The sequence below is a fragment of the Panicum virgatum genome, chromosome 5N, assembly GCF_016808335.1.
Source record: "Panicum virgatum strain AP13 chromosome 5N, P.virgatum_v5, whole genome shotgun sequence".
NCBI lineage: Eukaryota > Viridiplantae > Streptophyta > Magnoliopsida > Poales > Poaceae > Panicum > Panicum virgatum.
The window spans coordinates 4,192,543-4,206,791 of record NC_053149.1 but is presented as its reverse complement, the minus strand read 5'-3'; the positions used below and the strand labels follow the sequence as shown (position 1 = coordinate 4,206,791).

Here is a 14,249-nt window from a genome sequence, read left to right as displayed (position 1 = left end):
AGTATATTAATTATTTATGGAAAGACCATAAAGGAGAAGGAAGCCTTGTTTGAATATCCGCTTTAAGCAGTTATTAATCTGTCGAGGCCTTCTCCAGTAATTCTTTCAGTGCATGGGCCACGCAATCTTCTCATGTGGTAAGATTCACTTTTGCTAGACCCTAAAAGCAATAAACTATAACTTTATAGCCATAAAATAAATTTCATCAATGATTTTTTTCTCCTCTCTCCTCAAATCGTTTTCCTTCCAGCTCTCTAATTTTAGCTCTTTAATTATATCTTGGTATTTGTAATATCCACCCCATGTTTTTCATGCAGTATATTAAACTTTGTTTAACACGGAGGGAGCTACCCCGCGTCGGTCCGTGTCGCCCCCGCGACGGGCGACCCGGGTGGACAACCCCGCCCCCTCGCCGCCGCCCCCTTCCCCACCTCCCTTCGTCGCGCCGCCGCCGGAGCGAGCCGCCGGAAGACTGCGCAGCCGGCGAGGACGGCGGCGGCGGGGCAGCCCTTCCCCTCCCATTCGCCTAGTGGGTGCGGCCACTGCAGGTGTTGAAGGAGGCCGCCGTCGGGCGAGCGGTGGCGGCGCCGGCGGCTCCAGCGAGGCCAGATCCGGGACCCCCGCAGCCGGATCCGGTGCCCACAGTGCCGGATTCGATGCGTGGGTGGCCGCCAGCGAAGGCGTGGGTGGCGACGGCTCCGGCAAGCCAGCGTGGCCGGTGGGAGCGCGTGGAGTCCGGCCGGGGCTGGGGCTATGCTGGGCGTGGGGGCGACCACTGGGAGGTGCAGCGCAGCTTGGGCGTGAGCGCGTGGCGGCCCTAGGGGGCTCTGCAGCAGTGCGGGCGCGGCGCCGGCCAGACGGTGGAGGAGCAGGTCGTGGCAGTGCTTGACCCTGGTGGTTCTGACCGCGCGCGGCCGTCGCAGGACAGGCACAGGCGAAAGCCATGTCGGCTCTGCCGGCAAGACGACGGCGACGCCCTCGGGCGCCGTTTACCTTCTTGGAGGCATTGTCACGGTGTCTTCCCACTCCGGCCAGCTGCGGGGGTGCGTCGGAAACGCCGTGGCGGCGTGGCCGGCGGCAGTTTGCTTCGGTAATTGCCAGCAATGCCATGGTGGCTTGGCTGGCAGTAACCAAGCAAGGGTGCCAGTGGCGCCATGGTGGCGCGGCTGGAGGCTCATGGCTGCTTGTGCTGCTGGTCGTTGAGCTTGGCTGGAGGCGATGGCCACGAATGGAGAGCTCGTGTCGATGTCCCAATCCGACTGGGCGGTGGTAGCCTAACGCAGCGTTGGGGCATTGGTTGTGGTGGCTCGTGTCGATGTCCCAATCCGACCGGCCAGAGTTTGGCGGAGGCTCGGGTCGATGTCCCAATCCGACCCGGCGGAAGGCTCGTGTCGATGTCCCAATCCGACCGGCCATCTTTGAGTGAGTCCCGGTTGATGTCCCGATCCAACCGGCTGTTGTTTAGTTGTAGTTGTGGTTTATCTCTAAACAGGATCAATTCTCTTCTTCTTATTAATGAACGCCGAACCGTAAGGTTCAGGATCTTTCGAAAAAAAATATTAAACTTTGTTTTCTTTTGTAGTATACATCTCTGCTGGGCTGGCTGTGGTTGATGGCTTGTGCTGACTTGGTGTGAGATAAAAATGTTGCTGGCTGGTTGGCTGACAAGCCAGGCGAATAGAGTCATAAGATCCAGCTTCTTGATATTTCCCCAATCCAATTTCAGAATACATAACAGCTTATCAATTCTGCACAGCCATGTAATCTATATACTACCTACAGGCTACAGAAGGTATCTCTTGAAGAGAAAAATCAAGAAGGAAGACTAAAATTGGGACGGACTAAAATATGCCCCGTCCCCTCCCTCTCTCTCCATCTTGACTGCTTAAGCCACGGATGGGGAGTAAAAGCAGCATGCACTGGCGATAAATATTCGTACAGTCACCGTACACCAATGTAAATCAATTTCCATGCTGCCACTTCTCTGAATAGTCCATATTTGTCGGCGCAGGGGAGAAGACCAATACATGACCTTTTGTGACATGAAAGTTAATTCGTAATTTTTAACAACGTAAAAAGGTTAGAGAATACCAATCTTGCCGGAATGACCGACCGAGCGCGCCTGGCAATCCGGGCCCAAAAGCGAAACCGGTTCCAACGGTCAAATTCTCCTCCACTCCATACAACTAGTACCCCCAGCCAGGCCTGGGCCTCACACGGGCAAAAGAAACCAAAACCCCCAAAGGCCCAAACGGTCATCCCTTCTCCTCTCTGCGCTCTCCCGATTCGAATTCAATGGCCAAAGGCAGCGGCGGCTCGCCGGCGCCCCCTCGGGGCCAGGTCTACCTTCCCGAGTGGCGCCGCCTGTACGACCGCCTGCTGAAGATGCTGCGCGAGGAGCACGCGCTGGCTGAGGAGCTCGCCATCGAGCGCGCGCACCTCGCCGCCGAGCTCGAGCTCCAGCGCATCGGCCGCCGCGGGCGCGAGGAGATCTTCCAGGCCCGCATCCAGCAGGTAGGAGGGGACCGCCCCTGGGGTTCTTCTTCCTCGTCCGCTCTCCGAAGCCGCTGACGCTTGCTAGGGTTTTCGCTTTCTTTCTCTCTTTACAGATCTGGAGGGAGGAGGAGCTCAGGAAGAGGGTCGAGAAGGCCGAGAGGGAGGTGCTCATCGGGGGCAAGGATCTGGAGAGTCGCTGCTACCAGAAGCTCGTAGGTAAGGAGAGGTTCGTTGCTGCATTGTCAAGATTACTTTTTGATGGTACCGGTGGAACATGCCTCGTCGTATCCACTGGCACCGACTTTGGGGGTTCCAGACTTCCAGATCCTGCTTGCTCAAAGTTGACGCCTTTCTGTGTGTGGTTGCACTCCCAAGAATCCATGATACTGCCAACTTCATTCATCTGCTTTCCATGACCATTCGCCATCACCTACCCTTCTTGAACCTGCTTCTGTTGCTATGAGAATGCGAACGCTTGACATTTTTTTTTTCTGTGCATGTATTGTGCCTTAGCACTGCGTTGTTATCACACTTTCATAGGTTATATCTTTGTTCAGTATTACTGGTTTAGTGTTTTTCGAAGATTACCCCTGCATTATGGTGGAAGTGTTGCACCTTGTATGTGAATCACATCTCCATGTTGGAGTCTGAAATTCCACTTGTTGCTGAACATTACGCCTGCTGTATTATCTTACTTGTGGATCTTAAAGCTGCATAGATGACCATAAAACAGCCTATTTATCAAGAACCTTGAACGCTTGTTATTTTGCCCACCTAAATGGGCTTTACAATTGTGCTGATTCAGTTAGATTTGCACGGCATTTTTCACATTGTTTGAAAGGTTTGCAGAACAAGAGTTTATATTTGATGACATCAGACATACTACGTTTTGCTTTCCATCTCAAATAACACTTAGTCCATCTCCTTTTTTTTTTTCAAAACCACTCACTCCTAGTGAAGGTGATGGCATTTGTATTCTGTGTTAAATAAATGCATATAAATTTTGGAAAGGAGTTCATTGTCTACTGCTGATATTGTTCCTTGTGTGCTCAAACCAGAAATCACAGATAGTGACGCAGAGGAATTCAGAAGTGCTATTGCTGCTTTGACAGCTGAAAATTCTGAACTAAAGGTGATTACTGAAACATGAGTTGGCTGTATGCATGAGTTGACTGCACCATTGTGGATGTCATAACTCACATGTAGTATAGTTTGTGCATCTCACTGATCTTTTATCTCTCTGCTCTTCTTTCCTACATCAGGCAAAACTGAAGGAGGTTGAAAGTCAGGCACAGCTTAATGAGAACAGTGCGGATCATCAGCAAAGTGGAAAAGGTCTGCGGCTAGAGATACGGAAACTGAAGCAAGCTTACAAGACTCTGAGCTCAGAGAAGGACAAGCAAATTTCAGCATTAAATGCAGAAAAAGATTTTGTGTGGAACCAGTTGAAGACCATGGAGCGGGATTATATGGTGACCATTAAGATCAAGAACATAGAGGCCAAGCAAGCTACTGATGCAGCACAAAAGCTTCTGAAGAATGTAGATGAACTGCAAGTGGCAGCCCAAAAGAAGGATGATGAAATCGACAGACTCCAAGCAGAGGTGACCAGTGCCAAAGAGAAGATGTTGCTTCTTGAGGATGAGCTAAAACAAATGCATTCCTTGGTCAAGGGCAAAGATGTTGAAATCAGTAAAAATAAAGATCATCAATCTGAGAGCAGTCGAAAGTCGAAGAAGGATATTAACAAGACAAACAGAAAATCTAAGTCAGAAGACCCTGTTTCAAAGGAAAAATTAAGAACTTCACAGGTCACGCCAGACAGGATAGAAGTGAAGACTTCCAGAACTCGTACATCTGAGACTAGTCAAAAGCGCAAGCGTGGCTCTTCCTTATCATGTGTAAGTATTCCATTTAAGCATTTACATGTATACACTAGGCTCATATTTGGTATTGATATATCATAGTAAACGGACAATGTTGGTAACCCAGATCTCTTTTGTTAATGTGCCTCGAGAAATATATTACATTGCTTGTACTGACCTATAATTTATCTAAAAGATTATTAGTATGCTTTATGCATGAGTTGTGTAATGCATGCGTTGTACCTTGCTGTAAATATAAAATAGGGAATAAAATGAGGAATTAGTTTGGTTTCAATGATCCCTAGAACATATATTTCCATCAGAAGTGGGATTTGTGAAAGTGCTAAAATGGAAATTGGAATAGGAGTATGCATTTGCTGACCAATTTATCACCATGTTATAAAATTATAGCCTGCAAATAGTAAATACATACCTCTTGTTGCTCTTAACTTGTAATCTCCTAATTCTTGGCAGGCTAAAGAATAAGGTTGATGGAATTTAGATGATTATTGAGTGAGTTGTAAGTGTTGGATACAGTTAATAAGAACCTAGCAGGATACTTTTCTTCATTCTTGATTATCAGCTTGAACTACTTATTACCTCATACTGCTGGTCCAGTTGTATTTGCAGAAACCAACATATCAGCTGAGTAAAAATATAAACACCCCCCCCCCCCCCCCCCAAAAAATTAGGGTGTCAGGTGTCCCCTATAATCTCTCTACATTTATACTCCTAATGTCCTAATTCTTGGTAGGCCGCATAAGTTGCGTCCTGCTGTAAATATGGACAAACAATAAAGTTGATGATATTTAGGTGAGCACTATATGACTCATAGATGCTCACAAAGGATCATCACACATACACTAAGGGTACTAGAAGTATGGATATGTTAGAACATGTTAATTACATTTCATCACATTTAGTGGCTAGTTTGGTAGTTAATATGCACAGACAGTACCCCATAATAATGGCGAGCGGATATTCCATTTATCCACCAATGCCAATGCCCTAACTATTGGTGCACTGCATGAATCATTCGTTGAACAAACTGATGGAAACTATGTTTATTATTCTTTTAGTTTTGATCATTACTGCAGACCAATTCATTACTGTACTACCGAACCTCTTTTTTTTATTAACTCTTTATTGCTGCTGATATAAATTCGCTGATATTTGTTGGTACCAACAATTAAGAAGAAACTTTTTCTTTGACTTGACAAAAAAAATTGCAAGCTTCTGATAAACAAGGTGCCATTACAATGTCCTAATTCTTGGTAGTCCGCATGAGATAAAAAAAGGTGCCATTCTCGTGATTTGTAATATGCAATGTCCTAATTCTTGGTAGTCCGCATGAGTTGCGTCCTGCTGTAAATATGGACAAACAATATATTTGATGGAATTTAGATGAGCATTATGTGAGTCTTGTATGCTCATAAAGGACCATTACACACACACTTGGGTATTAGAAGCAGGGATATGGAGTTTAGCCATTTAGGTGAGCCTCTTTTTCTTAACATAATGGCCAAGAGCCCTTATTGCTGCTGATACTATTTGCTGCTATTTTTGACCAACAATTAAGAAGGAACATTTTCTGTGATTTGCTATAAAAGAACAAAAGCTTCTGACAAAAAGATGTTTCATTCTCGTGAGATTTGTAATATCCAATGTCCTAAATCTTGGTAGATGCTCATCACACTGTTAGTCGTAGATATATTTGATGGAATTTTAGGTGAGCATTATGTGAGTCGTAGATGCTCATCACGGTGTTAGCACCATCACACATACACTTGGGACTAGAAGTTAGGATATGGTAGAACTTGTGTGATGCGTTTTATCACCTAAAGTTTGGTAGATTGTGTGCATAGGAAATGGGCAAGCAGATATTCATATTCTACTGTTATTTCCTACAAATTTCGGTGACCTGCAGTAGCTGCATATATGGGTAGAAAACATATTGGTCATTACTAGGTGTAGTTTTGTCTTGGTTCTGAATTCTTGTGGAAGGAACTGTCAAATAGTCAGCTGGTAGTTTTCTGATTTATAATGTTGTGAACTGAACCAGTGTTAGTACTCCCTCCATTCTCTTTTGATAGTCCCATTTCCAAAACTGAAATATTCACAAATGATAGTCCTATTTGCTATTGATAAGGACCATGGCAATAAATAGCACCAGTAACGAGGAGTTTCTAGCAAAGACATTGGGGGGCTAGCAAAAAGTCTTGTGACATTAACTAGATGATAAGTAAGGTTGCTTTTCCTTGGTCATTGTGTCAAGGTGAAATAGGACTATCAATAGAGAATGGAGGGAGTATTTGAGATCTGTCATGACATGTGCAATCCCTTGCAAAGAACTATTTTGCATTTTCTTAAATTGTCAATATACTCTTGATGGACCTTGTACTTTGGTCTTTTATATGCTTTTGATTTCCTCTGTTCATGTAGCCCTGATTTCAGGTGCTCAAATTGTGGCACATTTGAGCACTGCCTTTCTCATAAATTCCTTTCTTATAAGGTATTGGTGCTGAGAGTATTTTGTCACCACATGCAGGGTTCCCGGCGATGCTCCACTAGGCCGCCACAAGTTAAAGCTGCCGTGTCCCCTATGCTCCTCCCGCCCAGCTTCACAGTTCCTAGACTGAAGACCCCAACCCCTCCCAAACTTGATGTGTTTACACCCCTGCTGCCATAATCTGATGTGCTGACATTTGCAATTGCTGATACACACCCTGCTCTGATAGTATTTAGGTGAGGCTAAGCTTATCCATTGCTTCTCGTGGGCCTGGCTATGTTGTGAGGCAGCATGATATGGATGATGGACCGTGTTGTAACATATTTCTTCTCTCGTCTCCTTGTTGGGGGTGCTGTGCTAATGGTGGGTTTCATTGTTGTTTATGTAAGCTTATCACTTGCTGTTCGCCTGATGGCTTTAACTTGAAGCCATAATTATTGGATGATCAGCGGTGTTTGTAATGTAGTTCTGATCCATCTTATGATTGTATTTCCAATGAATGGATGATCGATTATGTTATTTGTGCCAATGCATGATGATATGTGTTATAGCCCCTGCTGGTAGGACATAAAAATCAGATTGGTCTTGGTTGGTTCCTGACAGCTTATAGAGCTGCTCCATGTTAGTACCACCATTAGCGTTTTTTTAAAATACCATTAGCCTTTGAGTTAATTCCTTGAATGTCATTGAAATTTTAGTCAATCTCTTGAGTGCCACTGAATGGCATTGAAGGGATTTTTTTGTGTCTATGACATGTGTAGCATTCAAGGGATTGGCTAAAATTTTAATGGCATTGAGGGAATTAGCTCTTAGCCTTTTGTTCTACTGTACTCCGGCTGTGAATGGACGCTGACCAGTGGCTCCTTGAGGTAATAGTGGCACGAGTTTATCATAAGTCTGTTAAAATCGTAGTTTTATCGCTTTTGAACATGGATTGACGCTCCAGCTGCCGTATGTTTCCACCGGCTAAGGTTTGCAAGAGTTGATGCGAGAATCGAAGTGGAATTCACCTTTACCATTTATATTTTTGTATGACACGATATCGTGACATATACATGTGTACTGACTACAAACATATTAACAAACAGCCATCTGCCATTCTGCCCTCCCCTACAATACTACAACCTCCCCGCATCAACAAAATCTGCCTTCAGCCTGTAGAATTTTCTTCGCATACCAGGCGCAAAACTTGTGGTTGCAAAACTCAGCCCAAGCAGTCTTCACTTTCATGAGCTGTGGTTGTTACTTGTCAGGCCATGGCCATCCAAGATCTGCCCATGCTAAACATTTAGTGAGATCCGCGTCTTGATGGGCTTCAGCTTTACCCCCATGCTCTCGGGAGACAGAAGTTCGGGCGATATGCAGAACGGGTTCAGTGTACTCCGGGGGCTAGTGTCCTGCTGTGGAGGTCTGTAAAGCCCGTATCCCATAAGGAAGTATTCCATCGGAATGAGCATCGCATGGGGCTGCTCTTCGGTCACTAGTGAACCACAAGCCTGAACCTGCATAATTTTCACCACAAAAGACTTCTCAGCATCCACTTTACTCCTCTTGTAGAGCACTGAACTTGTAACGTCAAATTGTTGAACTGTATGTTACCTCGACTAGAGCGCAGTATCTCTGGTCTAGTTTTGTGGTCATGTGGACTGCGTCGGCATGGAATTGTGAGTTTTCTCCCACAAAAATTAGCGTCCGGCACTGAAGCTTCATCAGTGATTCTGTTAAGTCATGCCGCCTGATGAACAGGGTAGTTTAATTTAGTTCAGCGAGATCCCATTTCTTTGTCTGCTCAGGTCATGCACAGCAAAAATATATTCCAGTTACCTGTTAATTGCTTGAAGGAACCGCCAGACATTAGCTCCCTGCCTTTCTTCAAGTAACTGCACAAATACATTAAAATGGTTTCAGATTATGTCCAAATATTAGATGTAATGGTCATCTCATTTTAACAAAACTAGAGAAATAAAGGATATAGTAACTAACACTTCTGCAGGCTTGGACAATATCTGATTCAGGATCTTGCCTGTTGCCACGAACTTCCTGCACAAAGCATCAGAAAGCAGCACTGAGTGAATCTGCATAATTACATGTATGGACAGAACGGGGGAAAAGAAAGCTGATGGGGGACCAAAAGTACCATGCTGAAATAACGCTGAAGCAAGCTTTCCTTGACTAAGCCACGTGTTCCATAATAATAAAGCAAGTTTAATAATACCTGGTACATGAGATTCTGGTGTTAATACTCTAAATACTGCACATAGGAATGAATAATTGACAGGACAAGGCATTATAAATAACTGAAACAAAGGTGTCGGTTATAACCTTATTATACAACCACTCGCTCCATGAAGGGGCTTTGCATAGAGGTGAAACCAACATGAGGCCAAGAACCCTCTCCCGATACTTTGTCTGTTATAGTGTACACAAACATTCTTAGCAAGCACTCAGCAGGAAGACAATCCAAAACCTAGTCATCTTATGGTCACACTTACCGCAAAGAGAGTGAGAACATAGGCACCAGCGGTGACACCCAAGCACATTACAGCACCTAAACTGCACGGGCAAACCGAGATTATAACATCAGGAGGCCACCCTCTAGGAAGCACCAACGTAACAAGACACAATTCAGCAAATGCAATGATAAAATACCTAAAAAAATCAAGGACATCGGCAACCTGGTCTGCAAGGTCATCGACAGATGGCACGGGCACATCAGATGAAATCGGAGCGGCTCCTAACTGCAGTACTTAACATGCACCATTAAGAAACAACCATGTAAGAACCTGAGCTAACATGCGAAGAATGGTAAGTGGTTGGCCGTGCAAATCAATCAATGCAGCATAAAACCATCATAACTGACCTCGTGTCCTTGAGGGGTGATGTGGTAGACACAGAAATTGTGAAGCAACAGCGACGCAGCCTCTGGACAGAAAAACAATCCTTGGAAGCAAGACATGTCTACCAAACAGGAACAATTTCCCCAAATGTGAGCTGTTTATCTATGGCAAAGCTTGATATCTTTACCAAGAAATATAAGACGATAAAGGCACTCACGGTTCAAGGCTACATCTGGATAAGTTATGAGCGCGGGCTTGTCTTCGTCTCCATATACAGAAACCGAAAGAGGGCCATGTCTCGTTCTTACTCGATGTTCCTGAGGAGAGCACAAGGCACAGGCACACATTGAGTACCATCAGAATTCAGAACCCCACGGAGAAACAGTATATTCAGACATACTCCGAATTGCCATATTAATAGATTCCATTTCCTGATTGATCAAACAATTCTTCCCTAGCTACTGATTATTCCCATTTCCCAAACTGCACACGGGATCATTGCCGCATATGCAGGGTAGGAGTTGGTTGCATTAGCAATAAACAATTCAAGTCCCTGCCACCTAAGTCCTTGCTGAACCTGCCCTTGAGCAACATTACAACCATACGCGGTTGGGGGGTTCTGTTCTCTCGACGACTGTGGCACCCACATCATAGCACAGATTGCAAGGTGCAAGCAGTAGACATAAGAACAATCTCACACACGTACAGGCATACCCCCCATTCACAAGCATTGCAGCTAATGGAGGACGGGGGGAAAAGGGGAGCGTAAATTTCCAAGAGCAAACAACCCCCTACCAAACCACCCGCAAGAGCTACTAGCCGAGAAGGAGCAAGCACGAACCCCACGGCGACGAATCAAACCCTCCCCACACGAATGCGCGCAGCCCAAACGAGGGGAGGAACCCAGAGAAGCGGAAGGAACCCGAGCACGGACCTTGCCGCCGAAGAAGATCCGCTCGACGTCGATCGACACCGAGCCGCTGGAGTCCCCCATGGCGCGCCCGCCTCCCTTAACCCTCCTCTAGAAGCTCCTCCTCCACCTGCTGCGCCACCAACCTCCCCCGCTTCCGAGCCTCTCCCCCTCCCTCCTGTCTCTCTCTCCCCTCCGCTGGCTTGGCTCGGCTTGGCTGGCTTCCCCCTAAATCCTTCGCGTATATTTCGTGCGCGCATATATACGCGGAGGCGGCCGCCCAGAATAAGCTCCCCCCACCGACGGCGCGGGTCAGCTCACCGCGGCCGGTGACCCAACGGCGCCAGAGACGAAAAAAATAAACTGGAGCGGCTGGAGGGACCCACACGTTTGTTCCCCCGCCCCGTTTTGGGGAGCCCACCTGTCATTGACCCAAACGCGCTGCTCGTTTGACTAGCCTGTGGGCCCTGGCGTTCCGCTTCGTTCGGCGGGGGCTGACAGCTAGGACGGGCGGGCGCGGGGTCGCTTGCTAGGGGCACACCGCGTTGTCCTCGTGAAAGGTATTCTACTGTTACTCCCCGGATAGATAGTTGGGAGGGTGGTTTGTTTTGGGTTAGAGGAGAGCTGTTTGGGCTTGTTTAAAATGTGTATTTGATGGTTCTGAATGCGTTCCAAAATTAGTACCGACACTGGGCTTTCAAAACCACCATTATGAAAAATGTGGGCTCATATCTTTTTCTATTTTAAGGCATTCTTTAGAGTTTAGAAATGGTTGCAATAAACATGATACAACTAATAATTCCATAACATTAGTAGTCTGAACCACATTTGGAAAAAAAACAAAATAACATTTGTTTGTCATGGTGCTAGGCATTTTATTAAAAACTGCAAGAACGGATATGCATCGACATATTTGAGAATCATATAAAAGTATACATAATGCATTCAAAGAATCAAAGTATTCCTTTTTATACAATAATCAAACTATCAAAGCATTATATAGTATTCCCGGCTGTTTCAAAAATTAGAAAGTCATCGAAGACACAGGGTGCGCCTATAGTGCGGACGGCTACGAGTTCCTGGCCGCCAGCTCAGAGACCCGGTGCCACGACCGCCGCTCGGTCCAGCTGTCCCAGGCCCACGTTTCAGCCTGCGAAAGATGAGGGCGGGTAGGTCCCACTCCCGGAGTCGTGGGCGCCCGACGCGCGTCGTGGGCTCCTCTTCATTGGGCGCGCCCTGGTGTGGGTCCCGGCGTCAGCGGCGGCAGTAAATGAGCCCCATGCTTGGCCTCATGACCCGTGACAGAATTGATGCCGTGGTCGCGAGGATCAACTGGTTGTGAACTTGTGATCCGAAGGCTTTTTTTTTTACTTTCACCATCTCACTGAGATGTAGAGTATTCGTAGTACCCAGTGGCGGATCTAGAAGCTAAAGATTGGGGGGGCTCATCTTCTCTTTCTTTCTCCTCTTCTTTCTTTTTCTCTTCTTTTTCCTCCTCCTTTTTTTCTCCTCCCTTTCAACTATGGCTGGAAATTGTAGAGGGGGCTTGGGGGGCTCCCATGGACTTCATGGAGTTTATAGGTGGCCAACCGGGCCGCACGGCACGAGCACGACCCGAGCACGGCCGGCACGGGCACGGGGAGGCACGGCACGCCGGAGCACGGCGGCGCCGCCGTGCCGTGCCGCGTAGTGCCGCCGTGCCGACATCCCGGCCCGGGCACGGCCCTACGAGGGCGCCGGCGTGCCGGGCCGTGCTCCTAGGCACGGCAGCACGGCAGGCCCGAGCGGCGGCGGCCGGGGCGGACCATGGCGGGGAAGACCGGCGCAGCCGCACAGGCGACGGGTGGGGGCGGCGGCGGCCCTTGGCGGCGGCGGCGAGGTGGGCGAGGACGAGCTACGGCTGGCCGGCGACGCGACGCGGCAGAGGCAGGGGACGCCGCCACCGAGGTCGCACGCCGGCTGCGCTCCGGCCCTCGTGGCGGCCGCCGCAGCCAAGGCGAGGAGGCCGAGCAGAGCAGCAGCGCGAAGGCGAGGCTGCGGAGGGGGCGACGGCGGCGTCCGGGGGCGAGGTCCGAGGTCGCGGACGGAGGCGAGATCCGAGCACGCCGGAGGCGAGGTCCGAGCTCGCGGACGGGAGGAAGGGAGCGGCGCTGCGGCGGCCGAGGGGGAGCGACGGGCCGCCCCGTGCTGATGCCTTAGCCGGGCCGGGCCCGTGCTAGTGCCACGGGCCGGGATTCCGGCCCAGGCACGGCCCGGCGCCTGGCACGGGCACGGCACGGGCCCGCGAGGCCGCGAGCCGGGCCGTGTTTGGGCCGTGCTTTTCTCGGGCCGTGCCCGTGCCGGCCCAACGGGCTCGGCCCAGTTGGCCACCTATAATGGAGTTAGGGGGGCTGGAGCCCCCTCAGCCCCCCGTGCATCCGCCACTGGTAGTACCTACAGAGTATTGTATTTTTTCCCTTTTGGTACATGTTGGTGTATTTTGATTTTTTTGTTCAAATAATCCCGGTGTTTTTCCTGGAGCGTAGCCAGGGAACACGGTCGTACTGTGGGATTAAAGTTAAACTGAAACAAAATGTAATTATTGCAGCTAGCGTTGACTTTGATTGTTGGGGGAAATCACAACCATCGAAGCTAAGCGAAGGTGAATAATGGTGGCCCTGGTCGGTCGGGTTGACTATGAAGCTTAGCTTGCAACCCGAAGCAAACGTCTCGCCTACTGCTTGTTGTGTGGCTGCTGGTGCTACCTGACGAGATTAGTGCGATCACACACTGCACACATGCACACATGCATGCTCCAAAGCGACGCTAGATTCCTCAAGCCGTCTACGCAAGACTCTTTGCAGCGAAGGTGAATGGTGACCCTGCATGGAGCCTGCTGCTCAATGTGAACCGTGCATTATGTTTTTTTTTCATTATTGACACGTAGGAGTAGGGGGTGAGAAAGCTAGAGAGAAGATCTCGGCCGTGTTTGGATGTGGAGGGGTAAATTTGCCCCAAGGCAAATGTTTTATTCCAACTATTTCCCCCCAATAATTTTACCCCATAAAGATGTTTGGATTAGGGGCAAATATGGTTGGAGAATAGCATTTAATTGGTCATTTTACCCCCATTTGACACCTAAAGAGGGGTAAAGGAAAAAGAAGGGGTAAAACATTTACCTCAACAAGTTTTACCTCATGTTTGGATGTTTGAGGTAAAAAGTAGATACTTTTACCCCTTTTACCTCTCCATCCAAACAGAGCCCTCATCACCTGGCGTGCCCTACGCATGATCAGGTGTGAAGTGCAATTAATTAGTGGGCGTGTAGGCCATAAATGCGATGCACGTGAAGGCAAGCAAACTCCCTCCCCCGCTCGTGGATCTCACCCCACATGCACTTGCATTGTTGTTATTATACAGTCGTCGTCATGCACGCTCCAGTGACGTATACATACACATGCATGTGAGTCGATCGAGGAATACTATGCTGCAGGGATATGCGAGTGTAACAACGTCTAAGCTCTTGCCTTCAAAATTCCAAAACTTTTAAAATTTCATGTCACATCAAATCTTTGAACACATGCATGAAGTATTAAATGTAGATAAATAAAATAACTAATTACACAATTTGTTTGTAATTTGCGAGACAAATC

General features: G+C 47.9%; 2 protein-coding genes and 2 non-coding genes across 5 annotated transcripts; 3 read left to right on the top strand and 1 right to left on the bottom strand.

Annotated features, from left to right (window-relative positions):
• The first annotated feature begins 2,221 nt into the window (after positions 1 to 2,221).
• On the top strand, positions 2,222 to 7,411 carry LOC120674245 (TNFAIP3-interacting protein 3-like). 2 transcript variants are annotated; one of them, XM_039955390.1, is made up of 5 exons: positions 2,222 to 2,514; positions 2,610 to 2,712; positions 3,555 to 3,628; positions 3,759 to 4,397; positions 6,910 to 7,411. In XM_039955390.1, the coding sequence occupies exons 1-5, from the start codon at positions 2,296 to 2,298 to the stop codon at positions 7,048 to 7,050; spliced, it is 1,176 nt and encodes a 391-aa protein (XP_039811324.1). In that variant the 5' UTR covers positions 2,222 to 2,295; the 3' UTR covers positions 7,051 to 7,411. The 2 variants fall into 2 exon arrangements, with proteins under 2 accessions (XP_039811324.1, XP_039811325.1); XM_039955391.1 differs by lacking the exon at positions 6,910 to 7,411 and adding an exon at positions 4,836 to 5,039 and having other exon boundaries at positions 2,223 to 2,514.
• Positions 5,117 to 5,223, top strand: LOC120677112. Its single transcript, XR_005676176.1, has one exon. It is a non-coding gene; the product is annotated as a small nucleolar RNA snoR103 (small nucleolar RNA).
• LOC120677113 lies at positions 5,708 to 5,814 on the top strand. The gene has a single exon (XR_005676177.1). It is a non-coding gene; the product is annotated as a small nucleolar RNA snoR103 (small nucleolar RNA).
• A 449-nt stretch (positions 7,412 to 7,860) lies between the features above and the next one.
• LOC120674282 (protein NDL1-like) lies at positions 7,861 to 10,852 on the bottom strand. The gene is made up of 11 exons (XM_039955438.1): positions 10,642 to 10,852; positions 9,925 to 10,024; positions 9,731 to 9,828; positions 9,520 to 9,608; positions 9,363 to 9,423; positions 9,193 to 9,279; positions 9,008 to 9,085; positions 8,854 to 8,910; positions 8,695 to 8,750; positions 8,470 to 8,605; positions 7,861 to 8,372 (listed from the first exon to the last, which is right to left on the bottom strand). Exons 1-11 carry the CDS (start codon positions 10,699 to 10,701, stop codon positions 8,151 to 8,153), a joined length of 1,044 nt encoding a protein of 347 aa, XP_039811372.1. The 5' UTR covers positions 10,702 to 10,852; the 3' UTR covers positions 7,861 to 8,150.
• Positions 10,853 to 14,249: the final 3,397 nt, after the last annotated feature.

Coding starts and splice junctions, on each gene's coding strand:
- LOC120674245 (XM_039955390.1), top strand. CDS start 2,296: ATGGCCAAAGGCAGCGGCGGCTCGCCGGCGCCCCCTCGGGGCCAGGTC. Junction 2,515..2,609: donor TCCAGGCCCGCATCCAGCAG/GTAGGAGGGGAC, acceptor CTCTCTTTACAG/ATCTGGAGGGAGGAGGAGCT. Junction 4,398..6,909: donor GTGGCTCTTCCTTATCATGT/GTAAGTATTCCA, acceptor CACCACATGCAG/GGTTCCCGGCGATGCTCCAC.
- LOC120674282 (XM_039955438.1), bottom strand. CDS start 10,701: ATGGGGGACTCCAGCGGCTCGGTGTCGATCGACGTCGAGCGGATCTTC. Junction 9,280..9,362: donor ATGTTCTCACTCTCTTTGCG/GTAAGTGTGACC, acceptor ACACTATAACAG/ACAAAGTATCGGGAGAGGGT. Junction 8,606..8,694: donor TTCCTTCAAGCAATTAACAG/GTAACTGGAATA, acceptor CCTGTTCATCAG/GCGGCATGACTTAACAGAAT.